Raw genomic sequence first — 10,637 nt, 5'->3', positions numbered from 1 at the left:
AATAAAAACCTAGTTAAACTATTATTTACTATTAGTAAATTAATAATTTTTTGTGCCTAACGTGCGAGTTGTATATATATATATATATAGTTGGCAAGAAAGATTAAAGTCGACAACCTCCTGACTTGTGTAGGCTATTATTAGTCCAAGTGAAATTCTTAGGTCGAGTCGACTGAAAAATCAGTATACGAAAAGTTTTCGCATGTTTAATATTATTTTCATTGTACAAAATGTTATTTTTCAAGCTTACAAATAAAATATTATTTTTCCGGAATAAAATGTGAGAAAACTTTTGTGACTGGTTTTTAACTTAACCTAAGATTTACCCATTACTTCAAATAAAAAACTGAAAATATTAAATAAAAAATATCATACCCTAGGCCTCTGTTGTTTTATTCTTGTTCGTTATCTCGCCGTTGAAAGCAGGCTAACCCTAATTGCTGTCTCGTCGCCGCCGCTGGCGACCTTAGCCATCACTTGCAGCTGCTTGACATCACCGGCTGCTTTGATCCTTCGAGCTGGCCGCCCCGCTCCGTGCTCGATGCCAGCGTTGTACTCCTGCTCGACGACTGTGGTTACCTCCTTACTTGATCCCAGAGGCTGACTGCTGCTTGCTCGACGCCAGTGTTTGAGAGAATTATCTTTGTAATGATCAGAAGCTCTTTCTCCTTCCCTCCCTCCCTCTTCCTTCTCCCTCCATCAATTCGAATCCTGTAAATTTCAACAAAGGAGTTCCTTTCTCTAGTTTCTATGACTTTGTGATTGGTGCAACCTTTCCGCTGCTCTTCTTGTTAACCGAGCAAGAGACGCTTGTTGGAAGAATGTGAGCAACATAGACGTGACTTTTGTTTTACCGATTGGAAACTCATAATGAGTAATTGCAATATGTAGATTAGACCTTGCTGCTTTAGAATAAGACTATTATATTTTCATGTTGTTACCTTTTCAGTTCGTGGGATTGTTCACTTGCATATGGTTATGTAACGGAACTAATTTAGAAGGAAACATCTTCAATGGTATAACCGGAAGACAGAATTTAGCTTTAATCAAATTGAGTAACGTACCATGTTAGATATGGCTCACTTTCCTTTGTTAGTAGAAGAAAAACGTAAATTTTGAGGCTTAGCCCTGCTGATTAGCAAATGTGTTGATTAATCTGCAATTAATTGTTTTCATGCAGGCGAAAAGTTTCGATATTCTGTTGGGAATCGGTGCCAACTGCTATTATATATTGATTGTCCGCTGGTGGTCAATTGGAAGGACCCCCAACTTAAGTCTGTTCTTTGGAAATATGGACCCTGCGTACACGGGAGGAGGCAGCTGGAACATGATTCCAAGCATGCCTGCCCATAGTAACATATCTGCAGCTTCGAGTCAGGACCATCTTTTCCACCAACAGCAGCAGCTGCATCAGTTCCAAAAGCAGCAGCAGCAATTCCAGCAGCAATTCCAACAGCAGCAGCAGCAACAACATCAACAGCAGCATCAGCGGTTGCTTCAGCATCAGCAACAGCAGCAGCAGCAGCAGCAACAGCACCAATCCCTTGCCTCACATTTCCACCTCTTACACGTAATTTGCAGTCAAGGATACCCAACAAATGTTTTTCCTTGTGGTTTGGAGATGTTTTCGTATTGATTATTTTCCTGAACTGAGCTTTTTGATATGCAGCTGGTTGAGAGTTTGGCTGAGGCCATAGAGAATGGTACAAGGGACCAGCACTCTGATGCTCTGGTCTGTTTTCTGATTTGTTAATTTTGCTGTGATTAGTATTTCTGAGTCTCTCACGTAGACAGCATGATAATGGAGGTTTTTTGGTTGCGATCTGAATTTGTTATTAGATTGGAGTTAAGGTGAGTGAATTGAAGAATAATTTTGAGAAGTGCCAACAGCTGCTGAATTCGATTGCAGGATCAATCAGCTCTAAGGCCGTGGTTGGTTATCTGCCTTTCTTGTTCATCCTTTTAAGTTTTTCATTTATATTAAATGCGCAAGATTTGTTGGCGCATTTCTTTCTTCATTATCTCTCTCCTGTTTTTTGGTTGATTCTGTTCATATGAATTTAGAAGTTGGATTGGATGTGTATGGCGGCCTACCATTCGAATGTTTATTTATCTGTAGCTGCAATAGGAGGATTGCTGAAGAAGAAGAAAGTTGTTACTAATTCAGGATATTTGAGAATGTTGTTAATCCCCGTACCTTTACATCTCACTTATCATTATCGATGACAATCTTCGAACTCAAATCGTTTTTATGTCTTCTTGACATTATTTCATTCGGAAGATGAATAGGATATTTCTTTGGTGCTGTAAATTTCTATTGCATGTTTGTTCCCTTTATTTCTATACTTTTGTTTATGGAAACTCCCATTGAATCTTCTGCATATGTAACATTATGAAACAAGGCATTAAATGTTCTGCATAATTAGTGGATACAATACTCGCAATAGATTTTTGAATCCTTGTTTCTAATAGAAGGGTTTCATTGAAAAGATCAAAAGGTATCTCTATGGTGTTCTAAATTTCTATTGCGTGATTCTTTCCTTTTTTTTTCTATGTTTATATTTATGTAAACTATTCAATGAATCTGCCACATATGTAACATTGTGAACAAGGCATTTTTAGTGATCAACATAATTAGCGGAAACAATATGAAAAATTGACTAGAATTTTGAGTTGTCTTGTTTTTGATAGAATTTGAGAACTCCTCTGTAGTGCTTACATAGTTGTTTTACAGACTGTTGAAGGCCAGAGACATAAGCTGGAGGAAACAGAACAAATCCTGAATCAGAGAAGGTCTGTACCTTGCTGTGCTTATTGATGAATCTGCTGTTCGATTTCCATGGCATTTATTTTCAGCCTTCACCCTCCAAAGGAATCTATCATTGGATGATATTTTATCTTGATGGCAGGGATCTCATTGGGAAGTACAGAAATTCTGTTGAGGAACTCATAAATTCTGAACTATGAGACTCCAATTTTTTTCATGCATGTAATGGTAATAACTTGTAAGGTGAGTTCTCTAGTGATTGCTGGTATTTCTAGCACTTTTATTGGTGACCTCCAAATTTCACTAATGGATATTAGACGGTGATCCAAGTTGAAATTTTTCTTTCTTTCATTTTGTCATGCTTTAATTTCATGTAAAGTTTTTATATAGTGAAAGCAAATCACCGACTTGTATGTTTGTGGGTTTTACCAGATTCTTGTGGCAAATATAAGCTGGCTACGGAACACCTGTTGCTCCTTTTTAGCGATATGATCCATGTTATCTTCTGTGGTCATGGACTCTCTTGCACATGAGACTTGCTCTTGCACCAACTGGTTTGGCGTTTTTTCCATAACAGCTTCAGGTGGTAGGCACTGGCACTACTGTGTCCTGAATCAGGAAACATCAACAAGACGGCAAGGCTGGTTTTCAGTCGGGAATTCAGGATGGCTCATTGAGGAGCTAAGGAAGAAATTGAAGGTCTACTTGTAGATGTGTGGTGTAATATATTCCTGCTGGTGCCGTTGTTTTCTAGGTATATTTCACTACGGCATGCGATGCTCCGCTTTCTTTGCTTGCATATTTTTGTATCTTTGGTTTTATTTGGGGGCCAAATTACTGTGTTTAGCTATTAAACCAACAGAGGGCAGCTTCGATATGGCTGCTGACTCCACCCCCAGAGAACAGCAGGTGTTGCCGGGTGGTCGTGCCGAATCCATGGGCACTGCCTTCTTGGCGTTGAGAACTCGTGCAGCAGAGGCCTCTTGCACGTATCATCAGTGCCTATGAGGGCGGGCGTATTCATGAAGAATTTCGCAATTTAGAAATTATTATCTTGAAATTTCAGAAATCCAGAGAAGTGGTTATTAGTCTGTTTGATTTCACAATTTAATTTTAAAATTTTAACTTTAACTATACTCACTACGCAACAAAACACAACAAAAGTCAATAGCATAATTATTATTATTTTATTATTTTAATTTTTTTAATCATTTAATTCAATTTTTAATAATAATTTTTTTAACTATTTATTACTTTTTTATAATTTAACATCACAATCATTATAAATAAATTAAAATCAAAATTTAATTCAACTCAATTTTAAAATCAGACACTATATTGCCTTATTTGTTTCCAGAAAATGATTTTAACGTTGCTTAATTCTATTTATTTTCAATTCAACAATACAATCATTATTTTTTTCAAAATTTAACAACACAATCATTATTTTTATTTACTTTTTTTTATAATTTAATAACACTAATTATAATTCAATTAAAATTAAAATTTAATTCTAGTGAACTCTAAAACTAAATATAATATCTTTGACTATTGTCGAGAACCCATAAGCAATATAAGGAAAAGGAGTCCAGTGAATACAGTTTTTTAGCTCTGGCCTATTAAAAGGACAGGAAAAGTTCCACGGGCAAAAATGGAAAGATAAAAGCCAAGAGCGTCCGCGTGGAAGGGAATAACAATAACAAAGATGTTTCTACTTCGATACATTCCTCTTTTGCCGTTATTTCGTCATACCGACTACCGAGTCCATTCCTCAAACAGCACAGATTCATCTTCCTTCGTCAACCAACGGGGTTGGAGGAAAGGACTGGAGCCTAGTCGTGCAATATTTCAACCACCAGCATGGTATATAAATAGTTCTAGCGGATCTAATGGAAGACGGAAATTTCATGCCATGGCAATGAACAAAAGTAACTTTTCTAATACAGTCCAACTCACTTCATGAATTGTGTAATTGAATGCGACATAAAAAAACAAGGTTTTTTCTTTTCTTTCTTTCTTTTTTTTTTTTTGCAGGGATTTCATCAACAAAGATTTTCCATCGATCTTTGCTAAACACTCGTACTAGTCTTTAGTCCTAAGATACACTAGTGATGCTGGAAATACAAAATCACTCCCCTCCTGAAAATCATCCTGAAAATTTGGGTTGAAGGAGGCTCTAATAGTCCATCTGAGTACTTTTATGGTGTTACGATTGAGTATATAAATCCATCAATTGGATCAGTAGTCCATATCATCCATCTGTGGCATGCGACTGGGAAGCTTGCTCTTCACATCAGCATTTTCCACTACCACAGCTTCAGTTGTCGCCAATAGCAATGAGACGCTGCAATTTTCATAAGGATTCAACGTTTAAGATCCGTAGATAATTGGCAGGCTTGCCCAAGTGTTTTCAGAACAATATTCAGAAACCAGACACTGATGTTTGAAAGCTGGGATGAAAACTGAGTTTAATTTTGAAAACATAAAAAATGTTTAAGTTGCCTAGCATCTCTCAAAACACATTATCTAACTAATGAGCAGTGGTCGCCTGTTTTAAGAAACAGTGTTTTCCAAATTATCTCCAAAGAGTCCCCAAATGTGAAGGGATTTCTGCATTCGTAAATTGATTCGCACCTGGCTGCATCTGCTAAAGCAGTTCTAACAACTTTCAAAGGATCGACGATTCCCGCCTTTACCATGTCAACATATTCTCCTGTTAGCACAATAAACAGAGTCACATAAGCATCTCAGACAACTTTAGGGAACAACACAGATTAAAGTAACCTCTTCAACACACAATGCAAATCTTTCTGACATTTTCACTAGAACAATGAAATAGCATCAATTTGAAAATGGCAAAGCAAAAGAAACAATATAGAGAAAACACCCCACCAGAGAGAACCTACACTAAAAGTCTTATCAGGGATTGCTCTAGAGAATAACAGGCAAACAGACCTTTTGCGGCATCAAAACCTAGGTGGTGATTGTCTTGCTCCAGTAGTTTCCCAACAACCAAAGCGCCATCAAAACCAGCATTTGAAGCTATCGTGAGGACAGGTGCCTGGCGGAATCCAAGACCAAACGTCAGCAAAAACTCCAATGCATATAAACTTTAAAATCATAGCTGAAATAGAATTTGACGCCAACCTTTAGAGCCTTCTCGATTATTTCGACACCTCTTTTCTGGTTCTCGTTCTGAGTTTGCAAGTTTTGCAGGACTTTTGTAGCATACAAGAGAGAAACACCACCACCTGATAAAAATATTCCATGAAAATACTGCTTCACTAAAGCTGATCAAGTTGCACTTAGAAAGAAGAAAGAACGGGAAAAAGAGGGTGGGCAAAAGAAAGTGAAGAAGATTACCTGGTACTATACCCTCCTCAACTGCTGCTCTTGTCGCATTTAAAGCATCGGTCACCCTATCTTTCCTTTCACCAACCTCTGCCTCACTAGCCCCACCAACCTATGGAAAATGGGTAATGCCCCCACAGGGACACTCAAAACTCACATCCTTGAAAATTTGGAGCAAAAGGGTAAAAGAGCAATCCAAATGGCGAACCTTGAAAACGGCTACACCACCAGATAATCTTGACAGCCGCTCTTGTGCTTTCTCTTTGTCAAACATTGAAGCACTCTTCTCAATAGCTGTCCTCAGCTGTTTTGAGCATAATTATTTGCCAATATTTTAGTTGAGCAGACACTAGACTCTCCTGATTAATGATAAGAACAATTCTAGTGGGAGAATGAAGTCATCTCCTCACGGTATACTCTATTTTGAGTTACAAGTACTCTAGCTCTAAGCTCGAAAACGAACTCTTTGGTTTTCCTTGCTACCATTTTAATGTGACGTACATTTTCTTGGAAATTTTACAGCAACTGGACAGGAAATTTGAAAGATGATTTCTGGTAGTTCTCAGTATCAATGACTTCATACTAAATATCCACCAGATTAGTTCTGAAGCTTCGACTGCAATCCTAAACCAATCCAACCCTTTTATCTGCCTTGCTAACATTTAGGTGCTCAGAAGTAATTCAAATTACTAATGAAAAATATCATTTCAAATTCAGATATAAAGCAATTGGGTATTCATATAAGCAATAGATCAATACATAAGGTGAGCCAGTCTCATTTAGGATATTTTTGCATTACAAAACAAACCAGAACCCATTAGCGACCACCATACCTGCTCACATCTTTCTTCAATCAGCTTCTTATCCCCTTCCCCATGAAGAATTATGGTATCATCAAGTGAAACAGTGACCTGTTCTCACATAAATGAGAATTACTTCCCAAGAATATGCATATAATGCACATAGTGCACTTGACAAACCTTTTTTGCTGCACCCAGCATTTCAGCTCTCACTTTGTCGAGAGTTATACCGTGATCTTTAGATATAACCTGCATAACAGTTGCCATATTAAACTCAAAAAAAAAAAAGGGACACAGAGAGAAGATGTTTCCCCATATTGTCACCTCTCCTCCGGTAAAAACAGCAATATCATCCAAGTTCACTCGTCTGTTATCTCCAAAACCTGGAGATTTGACTGCACATACCTAAGAACAGGCAAGATATCACAAAGTATACACCAGCATAAGATATGCACCATCAATCAAGGGAAAACACAACAATGTTGGGAATTTTTAAAAGCTATGCCTAGATATTACCCATATTCAAATATCAGAGAAGCTCAGATTGACATAAAGCACATTATCATTGACATTTTGAGATAGTTGATATCATGTTGTCATATGTAATATCTATTTCATGAAGAATTCAAAGGTGTCCACCAGTCACCTTAATCCCTGCACGATGCTTATTTATGATGAGAGTCGTCAGTGCCTCACTCTCTAAATCCTCGGCAAAGATAAGCAGTGGTCTGTTCATCTGTTTCAGGATAAACAAAAGAAACAAGAGGAAAACAGCAAAAGAAAAGATCTCAATTACTTTGTGCGATCATTCATTACCTTGAAGCTCAAAATGGAGCAATACTTCAAGTTAAATTACCTTAACCGCAATCTCCAACATTCTCACGAGAAAATTCAAATCTGAAATTTTCTTGTCATGAATAAGGATCAGCGGGTTTTCCAATTCCTGCAAATGCACAGATCAATTTATGGTCCATCGCCTACTTTCCACTCTCGAAAAAGTACTAAAGACCATGGGATGGGATAAATGAGATCAACATATATTTTTTCAAGACTAGCAAATTTACAAAGTGAGAATTCTTTCATTAGCTATTAAAACTATAGATTAGATAGGGAACAGCAGTACATAAGTTCTTGCAGAGAGGGGGAAAAAAAAAGATTGAGCTTACACATTTCTGAGTCTTCTGGTCAGTAACAAAATAAGGTGACATGTATCCACGATTTAGCTTCATTCCTTCCACCACTTCCATTTCATCATCCAAAGTGTTCCCATCCTGTAGAACTTGCATTTAGTTTGTAGGCTATCTTCTGAAAGTTGTCACTCATAATACATAACAGAAGCATACGTACACTGATGGTAATAATCCCTTCCTTTCCGACTTTCTCCATTGCTCTTGCTATCGATTCTCCAATTACTCGTTCACCATTAGCAGAGATTGTCGCTACCTGTATCACATAATATATAATGGAAAAAAGCTAGTAGCAAGCACAGTACACAGTAAGGGTAAACACAGTTGCAGCAAGACTCAAGCAATGAAAGAAACTAGTTACCCCTGCATGGTCATTACAATGTAATATAATTATCTGGTTTAGATAGAATCCAATGTCCTACTCTATCTCCATTACTTAATTTTAGGTGTTTCCAACATTACGGATGACTTGAATGAAAAGTTGAGAGAGAAGAAGTATCTCAATATGTCAAGTTCAATCTGAGAGGGAAGAAGTATCTCAAAATGTCAAGTTCAATCATGGATCCAAATGTTACATTCAGAAGATCCCTCATGAGAATCGAGCATAGAAACCTTTAGATAAGATCTTCTCCAGGCAAATAAATCACCTGTGTAATTTCATCTGGTGTGCTTATCATCACTGCCCTACTTTTCAGCTCTGTTATAACAGCATCAACAGCCATATTAATGCCACTCCGCAAATCCATCACATTGGCACCAGCAGCCAAGGACTTGCAGCCTTCCATCAGAATTGCATGAGTAAGGACAGTGGCACAGCTTGTACCTGCAATGAGTATTATGAAAGGATTTTCCAGCAGTCAAAAGATTACTTGAAGCTTTCAGGTAATAAATCCTTATACAAGCATCGGCCAAGCATTGTCAGCAAGTAAAATGCATACAATAAGTCCAATGATGACAGAAATCTAAGAATTTAAGTAAATTTAAACATTTATATAATCACACAACAACTGCCTATGGTGAAGGGCATCAAGATACAAGTAGGTACATGAGAAGCCATTAAAGCTGGCACAAAAACTATCCCTTTAGCAGGGATCTGAAGGTATCTGGCAAAAAGGATGGCAAAGAACCTATCGTGCCTGCAGTTTCTGCTGCCAACAAAATGACTATTCAAGTAAACACCGCGTGACCGGGGGGGTGGGGGGTAGGGAGGGGGAAAGAAAATCAAAATCATGTTTGTCAATGTGTATCCATTTTCGAAGAAATATGAAGCCATTACCATCTCCAGCAGCTTTATTAGTTGCCTTTGCCACCTGTTTAACAAGTTCTGCACCAACATTCTTAGCCTTATCCTTGAACGTGATGCTTTTGGCAACAGTTACTCCATCCTTAGTGATCTTAGGGTTCCCATTACTTTTTTCAATGATCACATTGCGGCCCTAGAGTTGAAAGATTGAATCAGAAAAGACAGGCACAAAAGTTAAATCAGTAATTATGGGGCAACATCATGCAAGGCTCTACCAATGTACTCGAAAATGGCAAGAGTTCAGCTGACACTTTAAGATTTAACCACATGTAACCCAGAAAAATTGTTGTCACTAACAAACATATCAGTCTGATGCTGGGAAATGAAATTACTAAGAAAAGAGTATGCGGCATCTGGTGAAAAGTAAAATGATCTCTGTGCTGTACCTTCGGTCCCATTGTCACCTTTACAGCCTCAGCAACTTCAGCAACACCCTGCAGCATTGCTGCACGAGCACCAATCCCAAAATTGATATCCTTCGCGACATAAAACCGGTTGGCGATGACTCTGCTGGACACCTGCCCTTATCCGCAATCCACATCAACAAGCATATACAACCATACCGGGATTCAGAATCGGTCTGCCATAAACAGCAGATACATACGTAGAACAGGTGAAGATAAATATTACTTACCACTTTCTTGGAAGAGGCTCGGCTGCGAAAACAACAAAAGAAAGAGAGTATTACTTTGGGGCTGCGTTTTCGCATATCAACATAACGTGAAGTTACTCAAAGAGCAAATGACATTGCAAATTTAATGTACCTGATTGATGAAGCAATCTTGGATGCGATTCGATACATTTTCAAGCGGTAGCAGCAGCAGAGAGGCAGGGCAGAGAAAGGAAAGAGAGTTGGCCGTCGGTGGAATTCAAACAGAAGGTCCCGTTGGTTAGGGTTTCTAGATCAGAACATTCGGCATTTGGTCGTCATGGAGTTCTGGAGAGTTCTTCCACGGTTTGCTTCCTTTCTCACCATGGAGCATCATCATCTTGGGCGGGTTTAAGTAGGGTTTTAGTGCTGCCAAGGTTCTCACTTTAACGGTCCTCTCCTTTCTAGTTTCTACTTCACCGCCGTTAGCTGACGGTCTGAGCAGCGGTGTAGGTTGAAAAATAGGAAAAAAATGGAAATAGAAAAAGTAGTCAAAACCTACTAAGTGTCCCTGCTGACCTTTGAAAATTTACATGTACCACCTTAATCTATTTAAAAGGGAGCAAACTCTTCTGACAAC

At 38.2% G+C, this 10,637-nt stretch overlaps 2 protein-coding genes across 7 annotated transcripts; one reads left to right on the top strand and one right to left on the bottom strand.

Annotated features, from left to right (window-relative positions):
- Positions 1-385: 385 nt before the first annotated feature.
- LOC116199987 (mediator of RNA polymerase II transcription subunit 9) lies at positions 386-3,858 on the top strand. 5 transcript variants are annotated; one of them, XM_031530614.1, is made up of 7 exons: positions 386-645; positions 1,181-1,570; positions 1,670-1,732; positions 1,840-1,932; positions 2,735-2,793; positions 2,931-3,010; positions 3,345-3,858. In XM_031530614.1, exons 2-6 carry the CDS (start codon positions 1,292-1,294, stop codon positions 2,965-2,967), a joined length of 531 nt encoding a protein of 176 aa, XP_031386474.1. In that variant the 5' UTR covers positions 386-645; positions 1,181-1,291; the 3' UTR covers positions 2,968-3,010; positions 3,345-3,858. The 5 variants fall into 5 exon arrangements, with proteins under 5 accessions (XP_031386474.1, XP_031386473.1, XP_031386471.1 ...); XM_031530613.1 differs by having other exon boundaries at positions 3,200-3,858; XM_031530611.1 differs by having other exon boundaries at positions 388-645; positions 2,910-3,010.
- An 828-nt stretch (positions 3,859-4,686) lies between these two features.
- On the bottom strand, positions 4,687-10,428 carry LOC116199985 (chaperonin CPN60-like 2, mitochondrial). Of its 2 annotated transcripts, XM_031530607.1 has the most exons (18): positions 10,173-10,427; positions 10,043-10,064; positions 9,795-9,926; positions 9,382-9,541; positions 8,753-8,928; positions 8,266-8,361; positions 8,085-8,189; positions 7,775-7,861; positions 7,565-7,654; positions 7,243-7,323; positions 7,099-7,167; positions 6,952-7,029; positions 6,327-6,422; positions 6,131-6,230; positions 5,915-6,018; positions 5,723-5,828; positions 5,402-5,480; positions 4,687-5,111 (listed from the first exon to the last, which is right to left on the bottom strand). In XM_031530607.1, the coding sequence occupies exons 1-18, from the start codon at positions 10,208-10,210 to the stop codon at positions 5,006-5,008; spliced, it is 1,725 nt and encodes a 574-aa protein (XP_031386467.1). In that variant the 5' UTR covers positions 10,211-10,427; the 3' UTR covers positions 4,687-5,005. The 2 variants fall into 2 exon arrangements, with proteins under 2 accessions (XP_031386467.1, XP_031386468.1); XM_031530608.1 differs by lacking the exon at positions 7,243-7,323 and having other exon boundaries at positions 10,173-10,428.
- Between the last annotated feature and the right edge of the window lie 209 nt (positions 10,429-10,637).

This window comes from Punica granatum, chromosome 3 (assembly GCF_007655135.1).
Source record: "Punica granatum isolate Tunisia-2019 chromosome 3, ASM765513v2, whole genome shotgun sequence".
Taxonomy (NCBI): Eukaryota; Viridiplantae; Streptophyta; class Magnoliopsida; order Myrtales; family Lythraceae; genus Punica; species Punica granatum.
This window is presented reverse-complemented; position numbering and strand designations above follow the sequence as displayed.